The sequence below is a fragment of the Corythoichthys intestinalis genome, chromosome 6 (genome assembly GCF_030265065.1).
Source record: "Corythoichthys intestinalis isolate RoL2023-P3 chromosome 6, ASM3026506v1, whole genome shotgun sequence".
NCBI classification, from domain to species: domain Eukaryota; kingdom Metazoa; phylum Chordata; class Actinopteri; order Syngnathiformes; family Syngnathidae; genus Corythoichthys; species Corythoichthys intestinalis.
This window is the reverse complement of record NC_080400.1, coordinates 36,609,405-36,636,324: the sequence shown is the minus strand read 5'-3', so window position 1 is coordinate 36,636,324 and position 26,920 is coordinate 36,609,405. Positions and strand designations below refer to the sequence as shown.

At 39.9% G+C, this 26,920-nt stretch overlaps 1 protein-coding gene across 2 annotated transcripts in view; it reads right to left on the bottom strand.

The window, feature by feature from the left end:
• Nucleotides 1-1,925: 1,925 nt before the first annotated feature.
• Nucleotides 1,926-26,920, bottom strand: part of tiparp (TCDD-inducible poly(ADP-ribose) polymerase) — a 31,209-nt gene continuing 6,214 nt past the window's right edge. For both annotated transcript variants that reach the window (XM_057838933.1, XM_057838934.1), the window contains exons 3-7: nucleotides 15,283-15,472; nucleotides 14,806-14,993; nucleotides 9,286-9,591; nucleotides 6,366-6,623; nucleotides 1,926-3,174 (exon numbers count right to left, since the gene is read on the bottom strand). In XM_057838933.1, coding sequence (XP_057694916.1) covers nucleotides 2,985-3,174; nucleotides 6,366-6,623; nucleotides 9,286-9,591; nucleotides 14,806-14,993; nucleotides 15,283-15,472 — 1,132 coding nt within the window. In that variant the 3' untranslated portion in view covers nucleotides 1,926-2,984. The remainder of the gene's footprint in view (nucleotides 3,175-6,365; nucleotides 6,624-9,285; nucleotides 9,592-14,805; nucleotides 14,994-15,282; nucleotides 15,473-26,920) is intronic.

Sequence of the window (26,920 nt, the reverse complement as noted above, 5' to 3'; positions counted from 1 at the left end):
TTTTTAAGCCGTTAAGAGCCGATGAGAGGGGGTAGGTTTGGCTGGGAGATTGGAGGGTGGGGGAGAGAGGAAAGAAAAGGAAGGGCGGGGTGTGAGATTAACAGAGGGAGGGGTGAGTCGACAGAGAGAGGGAGATGGGGGCAAACAGAGGGCAACCTCTGCAAGCTTGCATGCACACGAGAGGAGCAGACAGGCACGCAGCCCAGTGAGGAGGCACGAAGAGAGCAAAATAACTCCTGCTCCCGCTCCCTAAACCCCCACCCCTTCATTCCCCTCTATTCCCTCTCTTCATAACACACACAAAAAAAGTGAAGCTCAGCACGACAGCCTCACATGACAGTGACTGGAGGCCAAGTAGCGGCCGAGGGGAGCTGAGGGACAAACAAAACGCAGGCAGTGGAGCCACAAGAGGACTTTTACAAAGGCACGGAGGAAATAAGGTGAAAGGTTGTGCTGACAATGCGAGTTGCGGAAAAGTGATGTAATACTTTCTGCTTGAAATCAGGAAAAAAAATCTTATTAACCCTATCAAGTATACAAACCAACCCAAACTAGCACAAGAGTAACTTTCCAAGAAAACCTGCAAAACTACATACATTATGCTTAAATATAATTTGTGACAGAATCTACAGTGGCAGACTGATTTATGACAAAATATTACATACAGATTGAATACATCAAAATTAATTACATAAAGTGTAATTGCATACTATTGTCGGTTTTATTTTTTTATCCACAAAAATGCAGTAAATGAATCAGTTAAGAATAATGAAAGCAATACTTTCATTTCCTTGCTATGTTTAGTGGTTAGACACAAAATCCATGTCTACCACACTCTAATATAAACTATTGTCGACTTTAAAATTTTAGGGGGTGCAAAAAAGCTATGCTAATGATTGTTCAGTTAGATTTAATGAACACTTTTACATAATGTTCCGTTTAGGAAGGTACTTATACCAAATTGCTATTCCTAATTGAGTAAATACCTGAAACATTAGAAATGCATACAAGTATGATAACTAAAGCACATCGTGCCAGGATGACATGTGCAGTTCTACAGATTGTGTTTTGATGCTTTTTAAGAACTATAATAAAATATGCAATGTGAACTTTGGAAATATTTTAATTCTGTAAACCCGCAATGGGTGGCGGTTCCTCCACACAAACAACACTGTTGTGCTGGGGCATCCTCCCTCCCCGGACCGCATCAGACATGCTCCCCACCCAAAGAGGGTATGATGGGAGTGTGTGTAGTGGGTTGGAGAAAGGTTCTCTCCTGACAGAACCAGTAATCACACCAAAAATTCTCTCAGCATGTGCTGAGAGTACTGCCGCAGCAAGGACATTTTAAAGGTTTTTAAATAGTTAACATGATAGCTGCATAAATATAGTACAATAAAGAGAAGTGAGAAGGGAAGTTGGGAAGCATGCGTTTGGCTCCTAAAAAATATCCAAATACCTTACTTATCCTTAGTTTGTCATGTCAATGTGCAGGTACTAGGGAATTTTATTATAATTTAATTAATCATATCTTTGACGCACTGTTGAGATGTCCTATACTAGTTTGTGTCCTGCAGTTTAGCTGGATCCACAAATGATCAAATGTTCTTTTTGACTTAAAAAAAAGTTATTTGATTAAGAAATTAAATTAACGATGTTTATCCTCAATCTTTAAAAGATAAGGCTTTGAGGGGTTGCATGTTGGGTTTCATTCATTCAATTCCCTTGAAAGTATGAAATTTGGGTCTAGTATTCAGTGATTTCAATTTAAAATGACTAGTTTATTTTTCATAAATGTAAAACTTCAAGACTTATTTGAAATTGACATTCCACATTGTTGCTGAAGATTCTGTGAGGGGTGGCTTTTTAAATGTGTCAAGTACGAGTCATTTTTACGTATCAGAATAAACCACATTACAATGTCATATTTGCTTTTTCATTTTTTATTCAATCAATGTAACATTAAACTAACATAAATAAACATTTTTATGAACAAAAGGCACACAAGTTCAAATATAAACAGAGAACATTTGTACAGTTTGTCTCAATCAAACTTGTCTACTGTTTAAACACTAACAGTCAGTCAGAAAGAGAGACAGAAAGAGGGAGAAGGGAGATACGTTTCATTGCTGCAGCCTCAGCATGAAGGCTATTCACTTCAATTCGATTCCCCCTTTCGAAAGCAAAACGGAGGGCGCCAAGGCAACAACGCCAGCAAGGAACAGTTGTAACTTGGTATGAGTCCTCTGCCTGAAGGTTTACAGTACATAGATGTCCATTTGGAAAAGTCTTATTCAAGCTCACGTCCGTTGACCGGTTGAAGAGGCCCCGAGATTCATCTTCACTAAATAGAAACACGCAACACTTGACTTGAAACTCGAAAAACATACAGGCCAGCAGCTGGGAAAACACACTTTTTTTTCTTTTGGTCCAAGTTATTGGAAGCCTCTGCCGGTTGGCTGCTATCTCCTTGAAAAACTGAAGTCAAAGATGCCAACCACCTACTACAGTGTGAGCTGCAATGAGACTGTGTTCATTTACAGCTGTATGACTACATCAAAATGTTTGTCATGTTTGATTTTCTTGAAAGTTCTCATTAAGTAAACATGGTTTAAGACTCCAGCCAAGTGCAACAGTTGCCAGCTGCCATCCACCTCTGAACACTCAGTACGTTTACATGCACACATTCTTCCATTGGTGGTTCCTTGGAAGCACTCTTATGAATTAAATGTGAATTGATGTATAAAAGGAGCAATTCATAGTTTTAATCAAATTCCAATGTTGACACGTATAAATTCACACATTCATTGGCTACATCCAGTGCATGTGAACGTACTGAGGGAGTCACATAGATTGTTGTCCCTCAACGGTCCAGTCGTATCCAGTTGACAGCTTCCTTTGCAATTGTCTCTCAGAATGTGTTTTAAGCCATTGGGTGGTGTTGGAAGAGGATAAACACCCGAGCGGTCCAAAACAAAGTGTGCTCAGAGGGCTACAGTGCTAGGTACCTCCTCATAATGAATAATGAAGTACGGGTAGCTCTGATCGTCATTGAAGATGACGTAGATCTGAGGGTCCACCCAGTTGTCCACACAGGAGTCATACAGGTCACTGGAGGCATCACGGGGGTTGATGGGCGGTGGTCGCCGCATTGAAGGGTTTCCTACGGTAAACCTGCGCAGAAACCAGGGCATATGTTTAGTGCATGTAGACAATTAAGAGCATTACACGGTTTTCAGACAAGTGTCTGTCTAGAAGGGTATGGAATAATTCAGTATCTGGAAGAAGACTCGTCTAAATTTAATGACGACAAGGCTGCCGCTCTTTTGTGTGCTTAAAGAAGCTTGAATAATATAAGCATCAGAGCATGTGGGTTCATATGAGAACATTGGCCTAATGTGGTAAACGTATATGCCCACGCGACACCATCACTTTGTTTGTGTAGGCTTAAAGAGCGGTAAACCATACATTTTTACCTCGCTCTCTGGGGTTATAAATAAAAGAGAATACATCCAGGACATCTACCACACACTTTAGATCAGGGGTCCCCAACGACCGGGCCGCGGACCGGTACCGGTCCGTGGCGCATTTGGTACCGGGCCGCGCAGAAATAATAAATAATTTATTAATGATCGCATTCTGGCCGATTGACTTTGGCCTGTGCCGCTTAACACACCCTGTCTACTCTAGATATACAACTACAGGATAGGAGTTTGTCATAGAAACGCATTGACTGGACTGTTAGCAGTACATCTTGTTTTGTATATCTATGTACGCTTGTCCTCGATAATAACGTATGACGTAGGTCGTCGTCCATCACATTCGTTCCTGGAAATAATTAGCCCCCACACTAGAATGCCTGAAAAACAGACGTCTTTGGACAGATTTTTTTACGGGAAAAGGGAAAATGAGCCTACAACCTCGCAGAAAACAAAATCTATGCTACTTCCCGAAACCCAATCACTAAAGACCCACAAACTGCGAAGGAGTGGATTCGTGACCCGTATGTGAATAAACCGAGTGATTCGAGTATGTCTGCGCAACAGAAATATCAGCTTGTACAGATCGCAAATGACAGCGACTTTAACTGTACATTTGAGACAACAACTCTACCGAGGTTCTGGATTAAAGTCATTTCGGAATATCCTGACATCGCTAGGAGAGCACTGAAAACTGTGCTACAATTTCCAACATCGTATCTTTGTGAAGCGGGCTTCTCCCACTCTCCCATCTCGCCACCTCGGGACCATCTTGTCTTAACGAAACGAGCTCAGGCCTCCCACTGATTCAGCGGGTGAGTTGTATTTTCCCTGCACTTAACACGACGGGGCTAAAAACAAATGTTATTTTATATTTGCTGAATTTTTCTGCCGCACATTGCTGGTGTTCTGACAAATTTGGCATGCACGTAACGTTAAAAATGACCGCAAATACAGAGATTCCAAAGTACACACTACAAACTTTCTTCAAAGAAAGGAATATTAACTTACATTTGCCACGTAAGCTGCACACACCAACTGCACGCAGCTCTGTCACTTAACGACTTTGCCGTGTCGTTAAGCATTAATTTACGCCATTTTCGCGTTGCACATTTATGTTTATGATGTAGTTTTTTAGCACCGTTGGATAACATTGAGAGTCCAACTGAATATAAAAGAGGGCTTTTTTTCACCACCACAAAAGCTTTGGGAGAAAAATTTTATAAGGGTGCAAAATTTGACAGAACACCTGTCCGTGCAAAAAAGACCCAAATCACACCAGTCCGTGGTGTAAAAAAGGTTGGGGACCCCTGCTTTGGATCCATTACAGTTAACGTCGGTATTAAGTTGACTTGTCTTGAATAATCTGATGTTGCCGCAGTTCTGTTTTTGGTAAATTTAAGAGTTTTTCCACATAGCAATACTATTGACTCACTCTCCATGAGGATTTGTTGTTCTAGTAAATTATTGACCCCCTAAAGTATTTAAAATGGCTTGCCATCCAGATGATGCAATATTAATATCCAATAAACATGCATTTTCTTTTGTTGTTGTTGTTTTCAAGTGATGGATTTGGTGATATGTGGAGGCCGTTTGAAGGCAACAATATTAGGTAATACAGTGAATTGGGACCGAACCAGTCCATGGATAGTGAACTTCCCCAATAAAAATGTTGTACCCCTAAAAATGTAGTAATGTATAGTACATAACCTGCTAACAATTTGGCTTTCTAATCTTGTGTCAAAAAGCCACCGACTCACTCTCCAGTTCTGCACTTCCGGTTGCATGTTACAAAAATAAGAACATCTACACTGTAATAACAAATTTTCTCCTGAGTCTGCACCCAGCAAGCCACTAACTAGCTCCGTATGCTATAGACTGTTGCCAGTTGGGATAGTACCTTAACAGTAAACACATTTTCACACGAGCGGCAGCAGTGTGCAAAGAAGCTGGCACCCCACTTCGCAAATTTGGAAGTACTAACGTAGCAGCATTGTTAGAAGAAAATTGCGAGGTGTTTTGTCAGAGGGCATATAGTCTGCCAAGCGAAGAGATCAAGTTTTCATTGTTGCATGAGAAAAACCATGGCTTTGCTCATTTTAATGAGGAAGGGGAGATTATAGAAGCTGTAAGAAGAAATCTACTGTACTAATTTGTGCAGGAAAGTTTAATGTCGATCTTGAGCTATAGTTCTAACTAAACCACTTGATGATATAATTTAGGCTGAGCATGGAAAACTTTGAAAGCCCCGTTACGAGTGTTATAAAGCTCCAGAAGCTTTGACCACTGTCCTTTATGCCGTTACTTTTGAATACGTCTGCCAAAACAATACGGAATAGAACTTTTTGATATGTGTAGACTAGACCATGCCCTTTGCACAAATTTACTCTGGCAGCATGGTCCAATACACCTAGCATTGCTCCTATGTGCGGGCAGCCCCCACACCACCATAAACTGTACACAATGAATGGGTTTGTCTTTGGTGGACTGCGTGTATATACTACTGGATGGAAGGTATTTTGCGTAAAAGTAAAAATACATTTTCTAAATCGGATGTTAGTTTAAAAACTGTTTTCAAGGTGTGTTCAGGCTTCACATTCCACTGGGGGCTGACAATACTGCGTTACTAATCTGGGAGATACATGATCTCATAAATGAACACGAAATCACCCAACATAAGACATTCTAACAATTTAAGAACTGCTCTCCCAATTTTTTTCAAAAATAGATAGGTAACAGTATTTCACTATAAATAAAGCAATTTTAATTTTTTTAGCAGGTCATATAAAATTATTGTAGGTATTTTTTTGCTAAATAGATTATTCTCCTCTAAACTTGACACCAAAAGACAAATCCATCAAATTGACTTGTGGCGCAAACACATACCTGCCAGTGAGCACTTTGGCCAGGAACATGCAGTGGACTCCTTTGGGTGAGCGCTTGGAGAAGTTGTGCGAGTAAACGGCCTTTCGGGCAAAGTAGGAACCCTGGCCAAACATGGTAGCGTGTTTGCCGCAGACACGTGGGTCGAAGTTGTGCTTGCAGATGCCTTCTACCACGTCTGCCGAGGTCCCATGGAAGAGGTGACGCTCGCTCAGCAACCGGTCCATCTCGGTCATACGCCTGGACATGTACTCCTTCTTCCTGTTGGAGTAGACGTATAGTAGAGGCTATTACACAAATTACATCAGCTGAATTCAACTTTCCTAAAAGGCTAGGCCATCAATTCCTTGACTGAGAACAAAAAATAGTCACACCTCAATCAGACATTTACTGTACACTCAAATATGCTCATCATGAGCTCCATCATGCGGTCTGATTAAAAGCTAGAAGAAAAGAATGTTAAAATATATAAGCTAAAGCACAAATGCAGGCAATTAACTCGTAAAAATCATGAATTTCTAAAAGTTTTGGTCAAAATCTTGTTTGCGCTAAAAACGAATGGTAAGAACCTTCAACCTAATCCGTTTCTTGAGACACACACGCATGCAGGTCGTTTGATGTGAGCGGATCAATCAGGCATGCACAGGCAAAAGCCAGCTCGGCGGTGACCCAAGCGTGACCTCCCATGATCCTACAGCGTGTGACCTGACACAGACGGCCACGGCGCGCATCTAAACAGCCCCTGTGCCTGCATGCATACACACACACGCACACACTTCGATTTGCTGCTGTAAGATTTCATATCGCACTAGGCAGTCCAGTAGGACTGGGGGAAATGTAATAAATTGATGCTCAGAATGGGGCATCACTTTCAGAGTGATACAGCTGCTGTCATTGTGAAACCCCATGTGGAGCCAATCTGTGTGAGTTTGTACCTTTCACAACTGATACCATAGTGGTTTCCCCACTGTGCATACAAAATGAACATCACCGTCACCCTAACATCACTTCATCCACTTCACTCACACATAAACTTCTGCTCATTCTCACAAAGCGCCACCAGAGTTAGTTTCATATGCCCTTTCTTTCTCTTCCCCCTTCCCCCTCACAAGCGTTTCACATCCCTCGCTATGTAATCACATCTCTGTGAGAATCCAGCTGAGTATGAAATATTTGCAACTTAAGCAATACTAATAAAAATGTGGACAAGACGGTTGTTATGATTTCTAAAAAAAAAACCCACCATAAATACATGCCAATGACAAGGCATCTTTTTATGCTTGTATCCATCTCTACAAGTGTTTCCTAATGTATTTCAGCTTCTGCCAACTCAAACATAAAGAAAAAGACCATTTGCAACGAATTACCGTAAATACTGGAATTAAACAACTCATTGAAAAGTGTTTGATGTCTAACAAAATACATGCAAAATAGTATTTTGGCAACCCGCTAAAAATACATTTGAGTAACCATGTCAGATTGATATCATTCTCGGCAGTATGTCCTTAAAGGGTATGACAACACCTGGGGAAATGTTAAAATTCCATCATTTATCCATAAACGCATGCCTTTTGGATTCATATCATGCCACTTCGTGTAATTACACACATCGCAACACCAAGAAAATGATAGAAATTTGGATCGATTTTCAAGCTAAAAGGACCCGCCCAGGAGATCCCGGAAATCTAGCATATTGTGTACGTGATGTCACTACAAGGAAACCAACGGCTCAGTGCTTAGTACTGAATGGCGGCGATGATAGCGGACAATTTTGTTTCTAGTTGCGGCGACGAATCCGACGTAACGAACATTCTTCTAATGGTGACGAGGAGAGTTATGAACCTTTCTTTGGTGTTTTGGGTTATCAATTTGAGCCCAAACGAAAGCCAATGCAGCCTAATGAAATGATCATTGAGAGGAGCAATCACACTGATGAAACACCAGCAACATCGTGTGGGAAACACCGAATGGTTTGTTTTGCATTTCTTTTTGTGAAGCTGATACACCGTGACCGCAAAATAATGTAATGTATAGAATAATTATCATTTATTGCGCTATCATAGGTTTTCGCTCTGCCAACAGACACAAATATGAATGGGATTCGAGGATTTGTTCTATATATTTTACGAGCGATAATTTATACATGTGTCCAGGCCTATATCCAATGCGTGATATGTTTTTATTATAAAAGAGTACTCACTCTGGCCATTTCGAGCTTGGCTGCTCCGCTCCTTTGGTTAGCCTGGGGTGGTCTCATCAGAGCCAGTCGTCCTCCTTCTTGATATCTCTGGACATTTAGGTGGCTGCGCGTGTTTGGTGGCTGCTTTCATCAGCAATTTCTTAGCAAAACCTGATTTCATTTGTCCGTAGTTCGAATAGCTTTCAGGTGTAAAATGCGTACCACACAAAACCGTGCCGGAGGCTGGGTCTGCAAAATTAGCCCTCTTAGCACGGACGAACTTTACTCATTGTCTGCGCAGTCCAGCTCTTTTTCTCGCGTTCGGGAACTCATGGGTACTACATTGCGACAAATGGCTATTTGTAGACCAAATAGCATGACAGGTTTGAACCATTTTAACGATTTTTTGATAAAACACGAACACAACTCTCTCGTCGATAAACAACGATTGCACCTGCCTCGACCTTTCGTTTCCTTGTTATGACGTCTCCGCCCCATTCGGCTGTTTCCGGAATACTTTCGGAAATGTTCGTAATTTTCGATCTATTTTCGATAATTGCTCATGAACGCGATTTATTTTTTTGTTAACTTTATTAATATTTGTTATGTTGCCACATAACGGTTCTATTTATATCTCACAGCCCCTTAGTGTTTTAATACCCTTTAAGTCAGTAAAAAGAAATCCAGCTAAATTGGATCAGAAAAGATGTGTAAAAATAGTTGATGCAGAACTTGAAAACTCACCTTTTGTACTTCTCCCAAAGAAAGGGGTTTTGCACCCGAAGTATCTTAATGATCCTAAACTTGGTTTCAGCCACCGTTTTGTGGAACAAGCTGTACACGGTCCTGTAGCTGCGGTCGTCGCGGGACACAGGCACTTGTAGGAAGTCCTGGTTCACTGCCATGGGCAACCACGTCTCTGGGAAAAGGCTTGGTGGGTTGGCGGTCGTTGGGGAGAGTGGATGCGACGTCATGACATCCATCGATGAGAGAGATGACGAAGAGGAGGAAGAGCTGGACAGTAAAGTTGAAGAGGTTCCACCCAAAGTCCTGAAAAAAGAAAAAAAAATAGCATCTCATTACTGCTCAGACGCAAATCAATTGTGTCAGCCGTTACAGTAAAATAGATTGAGTATGCATAATAAAAGCAAGTGTATTTAATGATCGCACACATCAGCATGAACAGTGATGAAAATATTGGTAAAAGGATTATGAAATCAATCATTAATTTAATTTCATTTTCAATAAATTTTGTGGAAACACTGTAAACTCATGGTCAGCACACCTGCCTCAAATTGTGAGATTTAATCCAACAAATCTTGGCTCGCGCCTTGCTTTGTGAAGTTTGCATGCTCTCTTTGTGCATGTGCGGGTTTTCGTGCTCCATATCCCCAAACCTTGTTGCAAGAACATTTACTTCATGTTCATTGAAGACTAAATTGTCTTAACTGTTGCTGTGAACATAAGTGTCATTGGTTGTGTGTCAGTGTACCCAAGCACTTGCCAAAAGTCTACTGGGACAGTCTCGAGCTCAGTCATGACCCAAATGAGGTTTTATTGTGGCCACAATGTTTTTAATCTGGTCATTCCAATGCACTGTCATGCCTGGCCTTCCACAAAGTATTTTCGAGCTGTCAATGATGGTGCCAATGTGCAACAGAGCTGAGAAACACCACAGAGGAAGGAGAGACAAATAAATTTCAGATTGCAGAGCAGTCATGTGCTGTCAGAAAACCCCATTTTGTCTGTCAACTGGGTCACTAACAGCGATTTGTCAACTTCTCGCTCTCACACTGTAAATGCAGAGAGTGCCATCAGCCATAAGAACGTGAGCCGGTGTGCATCGTCAAGAGACTTTGATCGGTGTGACTCTGAGTTACAGTGACAGTTCTCTCGTCTTGTCTGTTTGGTCTCCATCTCACTCTGCAATCGATGTCTTGATCCCCATGGGGCTTTGAAGAATTGATACTAAGCAAGTGAGAAACGAAACAATAACCAGAGATTGGCGGCGTGGAAATAAGGGAGAGTGACAATGACCTCAACCTTTAGGCCTTGCACAGAGTGTTCCTGACACACATACACTTGTTTTGGACACCACAACTTGGGACATTGCATTCACTGGAAACTCTCGGGAACAACATCGCTCGTTCCAAATTCCAGCTCACAGTCACGGTTCATACTCCATTTAAGCGGTCTGGAACCCATTTAGCGCCCTCCATCTTTCACTTTCTTGGCTGTGTGCCTCTCTTTCTCTTTCTAACTCACTGTCTCTCTCTGTACTCTGCACCCACCGTCTCATCTTCTTTCTTCCATCTCTGACACTCCTATATTTACCCTATTCATAGCTGCCAGGTCCTGTACGAACAGCTCGTTCTCCTCTGCTCAGTGTGGGATGAGAGCAGATGACTAGTGTTGTGCTGTGGATGTGTGTGGGGGGGAAAAAATCTGCAAATGAGGTGGGACGACACTTATTTTGAATCTGATATCGCATTCTTGTAGAGTATCAATGAGTAAGGGGCAGGAATTATCCCATTTCTTGAGAAGATGTCTACGGGGTAAAGTGAAAATCCTGAAAGCTGCTAACTTGCGTTCCGTTTTCCTGTGTTTTTATTTAAGATGCACCGATACTGATACTAGCATGGGTAGGGTGGGCCAATCCGGCCCGAAATGGTGGTATCGGCATCGGCGAGTACCAGCAAAGACGGCGTCAATACCATTTACCCGTCCAGTGTTATAACATTTGACCGCAGCCTTTTTTTCCCTCCTGACGCTCACTACACTCTGTCTCTGTGTTGTGTGATGACACGTGAACACTTTGCATGCCAAGCAGCTATCGCTATTGGCCTGCTCCAGACCAATGAAAGCGTGCCAATAGCTACTCTTGACCGTTGTCGGGGCCGCTTTTTCATACGGAGAAAAAGAGTAAAATGTCGGCGATCTGGACATATTTCCGTTTATAATCTCCGTCGAGTACAATAACTGTATGCAAGATTTGCGGCCTGAAAGTTTCGAGAGGTGGAGTTAAATCGGCCAGTTTCAATACCTCGAACCAGATAAAACATTTGAAGACAAAACATGTGAACGAACACAAAGAGTTTGAGCCTGCAACAGCAGGATTGCTATCCAGAGGAAGGTTGCTGGACCAGAGCAACAATCTCTAGTCAGTTCACTACGTCTACTTTACTTTTATTGTCTTTTCAGAGGAAGGTCGCTGGACCAGAGCAACAATCTCTAGTCAGTTCACTACGTCTACTTTACTTTTATTGTCTTTTACTGAAAGAAATGCCGCAGTAATTTGGGACCCGTTTCCAAAGTAGGGTTGCCACCTTTCAGAAATAGAAACAAGGGACTCCCGCCAAATTCCGTACAGGCGACGAAAAATAGGGACATCCCCAAACTCCTAAAATGCATAGAAATATATCTACTTATATATATATTCAGTGTTTTTTCAATACGGAACGCAACTTTTAAACAAACGATTCCTTATATCAAACGACGGGTGGCAAGCCTATTCAAAAGTGCTGTAGAAGTAAGCTGTAAGTAAGTATGTATGTATAAAGAAGTAGGCTAATAAGAGAGACAGGATGCTGTGGTCAATTATTATTACTTATAATGTCATGTAAGTTGCACTGTTTGGCCTTTGAGAGATTTAAAAACGGTTATTCAGTTCATTCAGAATTTATTATTATGAATTTATGCTTACTTTCTTACTGTTGGGCTAGTATTATACATGTTTTAATTTCACAAATGTAGCACTATTTTGGCCTTTCAGAGCCAAAGGTTTATTCAACTACTGTCTACTAGGGTTTAATAGACTATTCACTTTGTATTAGTCTTTTTCCTGTTTCGCAAAGGCAAGTAGCAGCCTGACAAAGCCATGATAGCAATGATTTCACATCCAAGTATGTAGCTCTTTGAAAAAAAAAAAAAAGTACATATACTAGTATATATATAGGGTGGTATCGGTATGGTATCGGTATCAGCCGATACTGCACTGCCAGGCATCGGTATCGGGGCCAAAAATGGTATCGGTGCAACATCAGTTTTTACATGAAATATTGGTTAAAAGTTATTTTGTTCTAGTCTCATTATGCCATTTCCATCCCAGTAGTCTCAGGAAGCTTTGTGCTGCAGTGACCATTCTAGTTTCTTGATAAAACAAGCCCAGAATCACACCTAATAAAATTTATAGACGGCAAAATGTATAGTGACTTCTCCTTCTCACACACTGTATTTTGTCCGCTCACTCACAAATAACGTGGAAACAAGGTTATGTGTACCACTCGTGCTGGGCGATCTGGTTTAAAAAAGAAAAAAATTAATAATAATCACAAATTATTTTCTTATATAATCTGATCTCAATTGTTTTCACAATATAGTTTTTTATTAGTAGTATTAAAGAATCTACAACAAACACAGACCAAAGTATAGTTTCATTCAAATACGAAGTAAAAAAACAAAAAGCTATCAGCAGTGAATAGTTATGATAATAAATTTTTAAACAACGCATGGTCAATATTTGAAATCATACACCCAAAATTACACAAATACAAAGTGAATAATAAAATAACATAAATGAAAAATAAAATGAAGAAACTATAATGATAAATGAAACATACTGTATTTAAATGCACATTATGTGCACTTGGGTGATTCTCATGTAGCTAACCTCAGCTTTATCTTTGAAGATTTTAGGTCATGAAAACATGAAATAGTTCATTTTTAGTTGAAAGATTGTTATTCTTATTATGCTATTATGTCGCCCAGTTCATGGTTTGTTACCAAAATTGTATTTTGTTTGTTTTTTAATAGGGGTAACCCATCCGATACTCAGTGTCGTAATTTTTGGAGCATCAGATTTGGTCACAAGATCGGCTCCAGTAGTCCTGTGTTTTTAGTACCATCATGCTTTTCGGCTGCTATAAATCGAACCAATAGGCAAATACAGGGCTCCAGACTAACATTTTTTTACTAGGAGCATAGTTGCCCCCAACTAAAAATTTTAGGGCCGCAAGCAGGAGATTCAGAGGCGTACACTGTAAATTGACATGTAAAGTTTTCCTCTAATTTTCACTGTTTTAACCGAAAATTACTTCTTTAATAAATGCATAAACTACAAACTTATGAATCTATATTTTATTCTCTATCAGTTTTGTCATCAACCACTGCTTACGAATTAGGTTCACATGGGAATTTTTTAGGGAGACCCACTGTAACATGGATGCGGAGTGTCCCATTCATGCCGAATATAGATATCAAAAAGAAGTTTAAAAAAGCAGAATCTAAAGATAGTCATGCGTTTAAAGTCAGTGGTTGGGAACCCTCTTTGACCGAGAGAGCCAAAACACCAAACATATTTTAAAATGTGATTCCACAAGAGCCATACAATATGTGTGTGTTAATGTGTCTATGTTCTGTTGCCAGCTTCTCAGAGTCAGTTTTGTGAGCACTGTTTCTTTCGTGAATGCATTTGAATGCATCAGAAGGGAGTGAGAGAATCGTCATGCTCTGCTTTTACAAGCAGTTGCAGACTTGAAATAAATCTTGAGAAAACAAGTCTAACATCGTTACTTGGGATGTTACAATCGATGCGCAGTTGCACACTCAACACTTGGAATATATGAAATAGAAACATGATATGGCGTATGTATATTTCCTGGAAGCGGAAACCACACAAGACGACCAAGGGGGACGTACGCCTAACAGTGGCACGAGACAGGCGCCCAGAGAGGAGCCTGTTTCGTGGATTTCGCTCTCCTGGAGGTGGCGACAATTTGAGAGTCCAAAAAGCCCATCAGCACCAGGATATGTTTGTTAAAAAATGTAACAGCCGGTCACTGAGATCAACCTAAAAAACAATTTGATCTATCTTCTAAAGCTCCAAATCAATCATCTATATGTATATGCCAGATACAGTGTTGAAAGATCCACTTGTATTGTTCAGTCTTGTGAAGGTTAAAAGGTTTAATGGTTGTCAAGGACAGAAGCTGTTAAAGCTAAATCGTGCGGGACCACTCGACTGCCTTAATGTGCCACTATTAAGTTCTGTTTTTTTGTGCATGGCCAAGAATGCATGTTTGAAATCGGATGTCCTTGTATGTACGTGTCATTCACAATATTGTTATTACAAGGACATTGCATTTACTGTGATTTCAGCACTCAGTTATGTGCACATCAACCTGGTTTTGGTGTCTGTGCCATAGTGTTTTTGGATAGTAAACATAGCTCAGGGACCGTTTTTATCAAATCTAATTTTTTACTTACTCTAGGTGGGGTGCGAGCATCACCGAAGACATGAACATGGGCCGCTTCTTGATCTGACGCCTGAACCCAAACATGGCATTCTGCTGGAAGCCCTCCCTTATGTTTAGGATATATTGGTTCTGGAGCGTGATGAATCGGACCTCCTTGAGACCCCTCAGTGTTGCCTTTTCTATGAGCTTTACCACCGGCTAGCAGAAGGGGGAAATGGAGGGAGACGAGATGGACAAAGAAAACAAGATCATTTAGATTCATGAAACGGCTGAGTGTTCTTTGCAGTTAATATAGAAAAATGGGAATTATAAAACCCTCACAGAATGATCTGGTTGGAAAATATGTAAATGGCTGATGAAAGTTGTGTCACAATTGTCATGTACTGTATTTAGTTCGGCCTGCATTGATTCCATCCCAGTTGCTGGCGAACTGATTGATTGGGTCAGAGTTAATGTGTCTGGCCTCGTGGTCATGAGCGTGCTTTACCTCTGAGTATTCCCTCCAGCCAAAGTTGTCTCTGCAGTAGTACTTCCACACTGTGTGACAGCTAGGGGTGGGGCTTGGGTTCGGCGAGGGCATGGTGAGTGGATTCGTGGGAGTGGTCAGACGCCGGACACGGTCAAACTTTAGGTCACAAACCCGCATGGCTCCAAAGTCCAGGGAAAAAACGGAGCCCCTGAAATAAACAGTGGAAAATGAAAATGTTATTGAAAACAAATCTCGGTAATTTGCATTCAGAGGATATGTGGCTCTGTCGTAAATTGGTCACAGTTCATGAAGCAGGCATATTAACCCTGGTGTCCTGGAGCAACATGACCAGACCGCTAATTACTCAGCAAGTGAGTCTGGACAAACATAACTTACGAAATCACGTGAGCGAAGACAAGCAGTAAAACCATGAATGCCGTAATGAAAACATCAATCTACGCAACTAGGAATGAAGTTGTATGTGTTAAAGGATCAAAAGGCCTATGGTGAAATTGCAGTTTAATCCAGAAAAGGAATACAGAAACATGTACCAAAATGATGGTGACCTAACAGTTTGGTCACCCTTTCCCCTATGTCGTGGTTATTATTTTTTTTCCCATCCATGCATCCATCCATCCATCTTCTCCTGCTTATCCCAGGTCGGGTCGTGAGGGCAGCAGTGTTGGCACATATTGGCAAGAGGGGAAAATGCTGTAGCTTGTGTAAAACTTTACTTAAGCTTGTGCTGTCTCAAAAAGTAGATGTCATCACCTTATATTGTGTATGTATGCATGCTTTGTGGGGGAGGTGACAGACCATCTACATTGGTCTCCATATGGCCTCTGGCAAAGTGTTTCTGGGTCAGACATAACACTTGCATGAATCTGGGCATCATATATTGGCACGCTATGCTGCCAGACAGTGGTGAAACCCACAGACATACACACGCACACACACACACACACACACACACGCACACACACACACACACACACACTGAAGCATATCAACATTACCAAATACTGACACAGGTTAAGCCAACAAAACACCAACACTAAAGTTACAGAGCCTTTGACTTTGTTTCCTGTGAAAGTAATTTAAAGTGATGAGTGTCTATCATAACATGTGATAATAGCAAAGACTCTTGAACCATGTCAAACAATCCCCTTCAATTGTGGGTGAATTGAGAAAGTGCAAATAATGTGCACAGCAATCTTTATAAACTAAAATGGAAAAACTCACTTTTTGCAAGTATCAAAAAAAGTGGCACATACAGCTTCTGAATCTATAATTCACAACTGTGTAGAGGGGGCCTATTTTGAAGTGGTTTTTAATTTCTATTAAATTGCCATCACATCGAGGTATAACAAAAACTGGATGAAATTATTTGCATGTCCTTCTGAGAAAAAGGTCTTCTATCCAGGATGTTGCTATAGCCAAGTCAATAACAATATTGGATGTGTTGTGACACCTACAAGACTAAATCCATTGCTTTCAATACAAAAGGCCCTTGTGCAGTGCGTCTCTGGGGTTAAGCTTCAGACCGTGGTCTCCCATTTCACCTCGGATGCTAGGTTGGAAGCCTGCAAATTCCCTGTACTTTAACCCTCACCCAGCAGAGATCATTCATACATTAGATGCGCTAAATATTTGTATTCCAACAATTTTCCATTCAAGGAGGACAAGCAGAAAGTTTTTTTGCCAGGGTGAAATTGCGTATTGTAGTGGTACATGCCTTTACTGTTCATGCAGACGGTGGAGACTTGATTCCCCGTCAAGACATCAATTAACAGCCACTGCACATTTTAAGCTTGGGGAAAAAATGTGTGGGATGCGTGAAGAATGGCATGTGCACAAAAAAACTGGCAAAAAAAATTATAGGAGTAACTTGCTGTGGCAATCCCTGACAAGGAAAAATCAAAAGTCAATTCTTATTCTAGTTTCTTGAGTATTTTTTTTTTTTAAACAGAATTTATGGTCATTCAAAATTTACTAAAGTGAACATGTACAGTATATATGATGTATGAGAGTTGTGGCCCGATTATTTCCAAATACAATGCAAATAAGGAGGCAAGTCATGCTTGCAATCAACTGTATGTATTCACATTTTCCGCTTAGTCATCGTGTGACTGAACGTAAGAGGAAGTGAAACTGGAATTAATACATTAAACACAGGCAGAGTCAAAACCAGAGAATGTATTGTAACATTCATGCAAAACGTCTCGCACTATTAAAGGAATTATTTGATGATGACATTGAAAGTGAACTGTAATTTCAAAATGTTGACTGAGAGGAAGAGAGAAGATCTAGCTGGATGAAAGAGGATAGATCTGAGAAAATGCACAGCACATGTTTTGATTCAGATAAAAGTATATTCTTAATTATTTCTGTGTTTTGATTGAATTCTTTTTTCCTTTAGGTTTTCTCTACTAAAGCCCTGCAGATGCAGCTGCGTAGTCCCTCTTTTGCATTTATAAGAAAACCGGCTGATTTGAGATGTACAGTATAGTCTGTTGCACAACTACAACACACAGATTTTATTATGAGTATGCAAAGTGCCCTTCACAGAATTTAAAGGTGCTTTCTTCATGTCCCTGATCTCCTTTGTGTCTCCCACTGTGTGGCCCTAACAGGCAAATATTTGGACAGCAGACAGGACACTCTGTGATTTTCACAGACTTTTCACTGTGTTCTGCCCTCCTTTGCTCCTGACTGGTTTGTAATGTTCTCAAAATAAAATTCCGCCAGTTAAATTAAGTGCACTCAAACGGGGTGCTTTGGAAATGGAGGCTAATCAAAAGTTTGGAAAGAGACCCGTTTTGGCACCCACTATTGCGACCATTTACCCACTAAAGCTTGATGCCTTGCATGTTTAAATAAAGAAAATCAAACATCTGCTGACGTGAATGAGGTGTGCTAAAGGTGTGGAGGCAGGCAATGTAGAAAAAAACTGCCAAACCTGCTTTGTACCAAGCAGCTGAACGTTCACAGTTGTAAGGCAAAGGGCGAGGCAAGATTGTTGATCAAAAAAGAACAAACCTTTACCCCACATAAAAAAGTTAACAAAACTCACAGCATCGTAAAAAGACTCTTAGTACCTACTTTGCCTGTCCTTTCACGCACACACATGTCTTCAAATTTTCTCACGACTACCCCCTGAACGAACCTGCATACCAGCATCAGTCATGCTACTGTGAACGTCACAGACAAGCAAAAAAAAAAAAAAAAAAAATGGAATGCTCACTCGCATACATTCTTAAGACAGATTCATGTACACACATGCAAGCCTCTTTCAGCCATGCCTGCTGGATAAAACTGTTGATAAGATCGTTTGACGAATGCTTCGTCCAGAAAGAAATACACACAAAAACCCACACTCACCCACATACACAAAGGCTGATGTCATTTTGTTCACGTTATAGGTGCTGAATCTTGAAAAGTTCACACTTAAAACCTTTGCCAAATTGGTTATGTTCAGACTTTTTGTTTGCTGGTGGAAGTTTATCCGTCCACAAAAATTGTGAAGAGGTTGAACATTGACAACCTGGAACATTTTGATGTGGATTTTGATGGTTAGAACTTAAAATGTTGCTGTGCCTTCCTAGAAGTCATTTGTTGATAACACACTGCGTACAGTTTCACAAAAACAAATTTACACTATTCTTGATAAATGATGACACGGTCACATTTAGATTACACTAGTCTATGTGTGCAATGTGCTTTTAAAATCATTTATTCATCTATACACGCTTATCCACAGGAGGGCTGCGGAGGTGTTTGAGCCTGTCCCAGCTGACTATGGGCAGGAGGTGGGGTACACCCTGAACTGGTTGCCAGCCAATCACAGTATTTAAAATAATGTAAATGCTTATTCAATTTGTGCAGTTAAACAACAAAGATGTTTTATGAATGCATGTTCTGAATGAAGAAAGCCAAAATGTGTCCTTGCAAATCCACTATCCACTTAAGTTCATTTAAACTTGAATGGATGGGTGTAGTTAATGTCAGGATTGCACTTTAAGTTTTGACTAGGGGTGTCAAAATTATCACGTAAATGGGCGGTAATTAACTTTTTAAATTAATCACGTTAAAATATTTGGCGCATTTAATGCACATGCCCTGCTCAAACAGATTAAAATGACAGCACAGTGTCATGTCCACTTGTTACTTGTGTTTTTTGGTGTTTTGTCGCCCTCTGCTGGCGCTTGGGTGCGACTGATTTTATGGGTTTCAGCACCATAAGCATTGTGTAATTATTGACATCAACAATCGCGAGCTACTAGTTTATTTTTTGATTGAAAATTTTACAAATTGTATTAAAACGAAAACATTAAGAGGGTTTTAATATAAAATTTCTATAACTTGTACTAAAATGTATCTTTTAAGAACTACAAGTCTATCCATGGATCGCTTTAACAGAATGTTAATAATGTTAATGCCATCTTGTTGATTTATTCTTATAATAAACAAATACAGTACTTATGTACAGTATGTTGAATGTATACATCCGTCTTGTGTGTTATCTTTCCATTCCAACAATAATTTACAGAAAAATATGGCATATTTTAAAGATGGTTCGAATTGCGATTAATTACGATTAATTAATTTTCAAGCTGTGATTAACTCGATTAAAAATTTTAATTGTTTGACAGCCCTAGTTTTCACACATCACATTAGGGCTGCAGCTATCGAATATTTTAGTAATCGAGTAATCGACTGAAAATTCTATCGATTAATCGAGTAATCGGATAAAACAAATATATTTTTAGGTGAAGAGCAATTATACATATACATGAGAAAACAAGACATTTCATGTAATCTTGAACCATTTTCAGTCAATCAATGTCTTTATTTTCGATGTATATTGTTGAAAACAGCCAACAATTGCATCTCAGATGTAACTAGAATTTAAAAAAAAAAAGACTAATTCACTGCTTTCACTCAAAAAACTTTTAGATCTTATTAATATATATATATATATATATATATATATATATATATATATATCTTACCTAAAAATGCCATTACGCTTGATAACACACATCACTTAAAAGTTAGGATTTTTTTCCCACGTGTTTCAATTGAATTTCTCTTTGTGTCAAGCCATTTTTAAGTTCTAGTTAAGTTTTAAGTTAGTCTACTCTAAACTGTAAGTCCTGATAGGATTTTGAGTTTTTGCTGTGTTCAAAATAAATGTATGATACAGGCTGTATTGGAGCACATTAGGGACCAGTGCTACTTGGTGTTTTATCCAGCAATGACGACTGAGCTAAAATTAATAGTTAGCATGATTAAGTTTTTATTTTACACCCTCATCACTCCACAATGCTATGTTATGTTAAAGCCTGTATGTAAGACACGTTAGCCACGCATCGACAGTGGTCTTAATTAATTGAAACCTAGCCCTCCGCAGGGCTAACGTTCCGTGAGCTAGTAGCGACAGTAACGTTAATCTTATTTATTAGCGCTTAGCGCTCTTTATTAGCGCTTAGCGCTGTACTGCTTTAAGATGGCGGCTGTTTACAAACGCTGCCCAGACGCGGCCGAGTCTGTCATTTTGCATCTAGTTCAACATACATGTGATCTCTATGAGACGCACCAGACGCTGCCTGTTACCAATGTAGCATTGTGCGGGCTAGTATTTAGCAACGTCGGCGTCGTTTGTGGCGGCTGTCGGCTGCGGTAAATTTTTTTTTTTTTTCTTCCTCTTCCTCTCCGCACGTGACAGCGCGCTGTCCCGCATTAAAAGTAGTCCTAGCAAAACGTGATGCTTAGAGCTGTCAAAATAAACGATTACTCGAGGTGAATAAAATTACTCGGATCAGTTTTTAAACTCGAGTTACTCGAGTTGCTCGAGTACTCGTTTCAGCTCTACATCACATAGCTGATATACAGATCTAACTATGTTTTAACAAAGTGTTTAAAGGAGTACTATTTCTATTGGCAAAGGTGTATAAAAACGCGCAAACGTCATGTTTGTGGAAGGGCCAGTAGACAACACACTACACTACAGTATGTTTTAGTTGAATAAGTCAATTGAAGAGAGAGCATATTATGTTAGGCTGTCATACATTGTTATCATCCGAAAGAGACAATATGCTTCAGTAATCAATTTGTTAGAAGCACTATTAGAGTGCAGTTGCATCTTGTTCTTGCTTGGCCTTGGCAGGTCTTGTATTGCAGGTTTTTCTTTAGGGATTCTGAGTTACAAAAACAAATTTGGAAAAGGGTAAGAAATGCAGACACTTCTACTGCCTGTGTCGGATTGTTCCTGCGAGAGCATGTTCCTGTTCTGCTCTACACCAGAACATTAAGGTTATGGTTCAGGGTGTCCCCACCCTCAGTTCTCAGGCTTTGCGAATCTAAAACCTGCCCGAGGAACAAAATGTGAAACATCCAGGATGCAGATGGATAACGTAATTTACTGATAATTAAGATTCAGAGGCTGACAGAAAAGAGGGGAAACACTACTTGTAGATGTTGATAAAGAAAAAAACAGACATGCACGTCAAGCCTTCCTTTAAAGATAACAAGCAAATGAGGCATGAAAGATGTAGTGTAAAAGAGAGGTCAATCAATGTTGTCTTCTCATTAGAGATGTACATGAAAAAAATGTTTTAATAAAAAAAAAAAATGAAATCTCATGTGAGGTTCTTAAGATGGAAAGTTTATGCTAGAATTATTAAAAATATATATCTTAGCATTACGTGCTTAATTTTAGCTAATAAATTTAATTATTATTAGTAGTAGTATTATTAAACTGAGTACAGAATTACCAAAAGAAATCTTTATCTTTATTATACTAAATTTCTGATGTCCTGGTGAATTATACGTTGCTATTTTTTAACACGTTGCAATGTTTATTTTTTGAAAAGGGAACTCTGAATCAATAAAACTGAGTTTTGGAACATTCAATGAGGAAATGTCAAATTTGAAAACTTAATCTCTTGAATCATTTTTACCTTTTTTCTTAGAATCTGTGCACCTTCCAACTCAATTGATATTAGAGGTGTGCGAAATTTCTGATTCACATAATGCTACGGTAGATATCACATGTATAAAGAACTAGATGCGAAATGACAGACTCGGCGGTGTTAGTAAACAGCCACCATCTTAAAGTAGTAGACTTCCCTGGTAGGCGAACCTTCCAAGCGAACCAAATTAACTTTTTATCTAAGGTACTCCTGAATTGGCAAAATTTCGACTTGAATCTATCTTTAAAACAGTTTTTAAACTTTCACGTGTCGAAAGTAGACAGAAGGGAAATTATGGAATAACGGTAGCAATTTTAACAACATTATAATAATTAATTGAATGTAGTTTAAAGCCACTGATACAGAATGGGGACTTGAGTATTTTATGCACAGTTTGGAACTGTTAACTTGATACTGAAATAGTTGTTTATTTAAGCCTGAGAGGCTTTTTGCACAATTTTTGTAACTAATGTTTCGAAACATTAAAAGCAGCTAATAGCTTGGGGGGGGGGGGGGGGTCATCAATAATCGATTTATAATCGAATTGTAGCGTCTGAATCTTAATTGTAATCAAATCGTTAAGTGCCTAAAGATTTCCACCTCTAATTGATATATATAAAATTTTGCAAACCATTCCCATCTTTGACTAAAAAAAGAGGAAGGGCAACAATGACCTCACCCTGCTGATTCATAGGATCATGCTAAATAGACACACGTGTGTGCACGCGCACACACAATTATGTTTGCATGCAATCACAACAGCGTAAATGCAAAACGCAATATAGTCTTAAATTGTATTCAAACATCTTGACACAAAATGATCTGGGAGATCAATCTGACTTAAGAGTGGTGACGTGTGCACACATACACACGCACACAGTGTGGTGTCAGGTCACTTTGCCCTTAGTCCTCTGTGACTCTTAATGTCAGTTAATGACAAGCAAGCCTTTTATCACCTGGCTAACAAAAGAGTCCAATCTCATGCTCTCATACGACCACAAACACACACTGAGACACAGACACACACACAGCCCCACACACCCAAACCCAACCCCACCCACACAAGCGTGCTTTGTCATGGGGTGATGCAAAATTAGTTCGCTGTCTTTCAGGTCCGAAAATACAACCTTATTACACACACACACACACACACACACACACACACACACACACACACACACACACACACACACACACACACATATTACAGGAAATGGGCTTGAGACATTCTGTTTTCTAAATCTAACGTCACATGCTGTGTTCTAATCATGGGAAGAATAACAGAAAGTACAGACACCTTCTCACATATAAAAACACGTGTTCAGCAGTATAGTGCTGTTAACCAATGACTGGTCAGCTGGCGATTATGACAGTTCAACTTGTCTAACTAGAAGTGATGACAGCAACATTCCCACACAATGCTGACTTCACGGCTAAGGCGGATTAGGCAAACCCTTCATTCCTGTTTATCATATGGCTGGGATTAATCTGTGCTGTACATACTTTACACATGGGAACAGTCTAACACAGAACTCACACTTACGCTGGGCTTTGCAGCACATAATAAAAAAGCAGAATCACAAAGAGCGCCACATGGCCAATGACAAAACGTGTTAGTGCTGCTATAACGACGGTCAAGCATGTTAAATCATCTCCTGCTCTTGAGCTGGCTATCGATCTTATCATACGACTGAGGTAACCACCGAGATCACCCAGTGTGTGTGTGTGTGTGTGTGTGTGTGTGTGTGTGTGTGTGTGTGTGTGTGTGCGTGTGTGTGCTCTCATGAAAAAGCCTGGCTGGACTGAGCCTTAATAGAAGATCATCATAGAGATGTGGTGCCCAGCTAGCGCAGCAAAAAGCTTGAGCCACCATCAGAAGGACTCGGGCCCCGGTGGCAAAACCAAACGCTGAATGCACCAGAACTGTGATCAGCTCTCAGGATTAACTCTTGAAGTCTAAAAGCCAAATAAGCACAGCATCAATGCCAGTACTCGCTACAACAGCATTATAGTGATGGAAAACGAATTTGATGCGCTCTGCTTAAAGCTGTAAAAAATAAATAAATAAATAAATAAAAATAATAATAATAAAAAAGGAGGAGGGTGAATTTACAAAAGCACAGTCAGTATTGTCACAAAATTGCGTGCCTTTTATGACACCTCAACTATTTAAAAAAAAAAAAAAAAAGTGTATTCCTATTGAGAACAAGACACCACGAAGGAGAACATTTCACATGGTTTTCTGTATGGCCGGAAAAAAGCAGAAAGGACTGAAGGCCAATCGCAGACCTGAACTGAGAAATGTGCTTCCTGATAGGTCTGGATGATATATACATTTTAAGAGTTAATTTGAGATTTTTATTTATTGCAGACAATATAAAAAATAAGTCATTTAAGATTTTTCCTCGGTCTTTTTTCAGCACATTTTGCTCCAATGGCCGTCTGTAGTTTTCTCATCCCTTTTGTTTCCGCCAGAGTGATACGCTGTATGCACCATCGGCGAGGCCAGCCCTGTTTTGCAGGGGCCAAATGCCTACAAACTTATAGTGAAACTGTCAAGTGTGCCTGAACAACTGTATAGAGGTCAACCAGGTACAGGTGAGATAATGAAAATCTAGCAACAAAATATTCTTTACTCCATTAAAATTAAGTTTGGGGCGGGGGGGGGGGGGGGGGGGTTGTGGAAGTGACAAACATATGGACCAGCTGAACCATACAGCTTGATGGCTGATTGATGCTTGGGGTTGTAACAGCTTGTTTGCTATTACAAGGAGCCTCCCCAGACAGTGCACAAAAAATGTTGGGACTAATTCAGTCTTGTGATTTTTCTATAAATGAAAATTATTATAATCAATTGAAATTGGAAATTATATATTGTGTGCAGTTGGCCAAGATTTTATTTTAAGATCATACCGCTGAGCCCAACCCTCACTGTGTCAAAATCACAACTTTAGTATCTGTAGGTGACTGCCTAAACAAGACAAACTTGCTAAGTTGTTGGACTTGGGAGTGGTATTTGACATGTTTAACGAGAGGTCATGTGCTTGTACAATTTAACGCTCAGGTGAAACCCAATCTACCATAAATCCAACTTGCTTTTTGGAGTGAGGATATTTATTTATTTCCTGCATGAGCAACGCCCCCACCCCACTGGATTTTCTTTATTTAAACATGCAAGGCATCAAGCTTCAGTGGGTGATGATTGTGAATGAAAAAAACGTGCATGGAAATGGAATTGCTCCAATATTTGTGGCATGTGCAATATCTGTCACGGGAGTCAGATGAACCTGCCCGGCCGTATGACGGCGGAAGACACTGACAGTCAAATTTGGTTTGACATCACCAGGTGCATATCCTGTTTGTAGAGCACTTTGCATAGAGCTGCAACTGAACTCAACAACTATGGCATAAATCTTCACGCTTGCACGCAAACCAGTAAAGTGGTCCCTAAAGATAAGTCACACAATACTTCAAACGTTTTGCCATTGGGGCTCATGTGATGAATTACTACAATCTTGTACAAAATGCCTAACAAAGCAGCCAAAAAGTATGACATGTCATGCAGTATTTACAGTGCTACAACTACTGTAGGTTTCATTAGCGGCTGATTATAGTTTAACTGCACATAAAGGATGACACAATGTCACAGACATTGGCTGGTACTCTACCTCCAGAGAAAATATTACGGTAAAATGACAGCTCTAAAATATATTATTTTATAATATTTGAGTTAATAACTCTTTTTCTATTTGACACATTTCTTCTTTTTCTTAAACAGAATTATACATATTATATATATTTGCTGAATGCACCTTTATTTCTGCTTGTTAAACGGTGTTTAGAAAACCACAGTTCCACAACAAAGTCCAGTGTATTTTGCTGTGTGTTAAAGTTTACTATAAAACTTGATATATGACAAAAGATTCAAACATTTTGCTCAAATATGTTTGAATAAAAAGTACTTTTTATTCACCTTCATTTCCAAAAATCAACTTATTGCTAACACGTGACATGATTTAAAATTCATTTGACAAGCAAACCAAAGCAAAGCAAAGCATCATAGTTAAAGTGAGAACTGTACGATTGAAAAAAAAAAAAATGGTGAAACACGAAGGGCATTCTTTTCCTGAAAAGGTAAGACGACTTCCAAAGGAAAAGTGTTATATATACACACAAGTACATTGCAGTACATTGCAGAAATGCATGAATACTAGGGGTGTAACGGTACACAAAAATCTCGGTTCGGTACGTACCTCGGTTTTGACGTCACGGTTCGGTTCATTTTCGGTACAGTAAGAAAACAAAATGCAAAACCTAAATGTGCTAGTTTTTCATTACACACCTTTGCACTTTCAACAATAGAAACATTAGCCTATACCAGTACTTCTCAAATAGTGGGGCGCGCCCCCCTGGGGGGGCGCAGAGCGATGCCAGGGAGGGCGCATGTGACCTCGGGGAACATGCTTTTTTTTTTTTTTTGCCGTACTTGAATAAAGTGTACTTGCACATCCACTCAGTGGGTGGCAGTGGCGCTCTCATTTTCAGAGTGCGCGCAGTATTTTTGAACTAAGGAAGAGCACTCAGCACACACAGAAAACAGATATGAAGAGCAGTGTGCCGCCGCCGCTATCGAAAGCCGTTTTCCGACCGGACTCACTCACGCAGCGACCCACTGTCTTCGC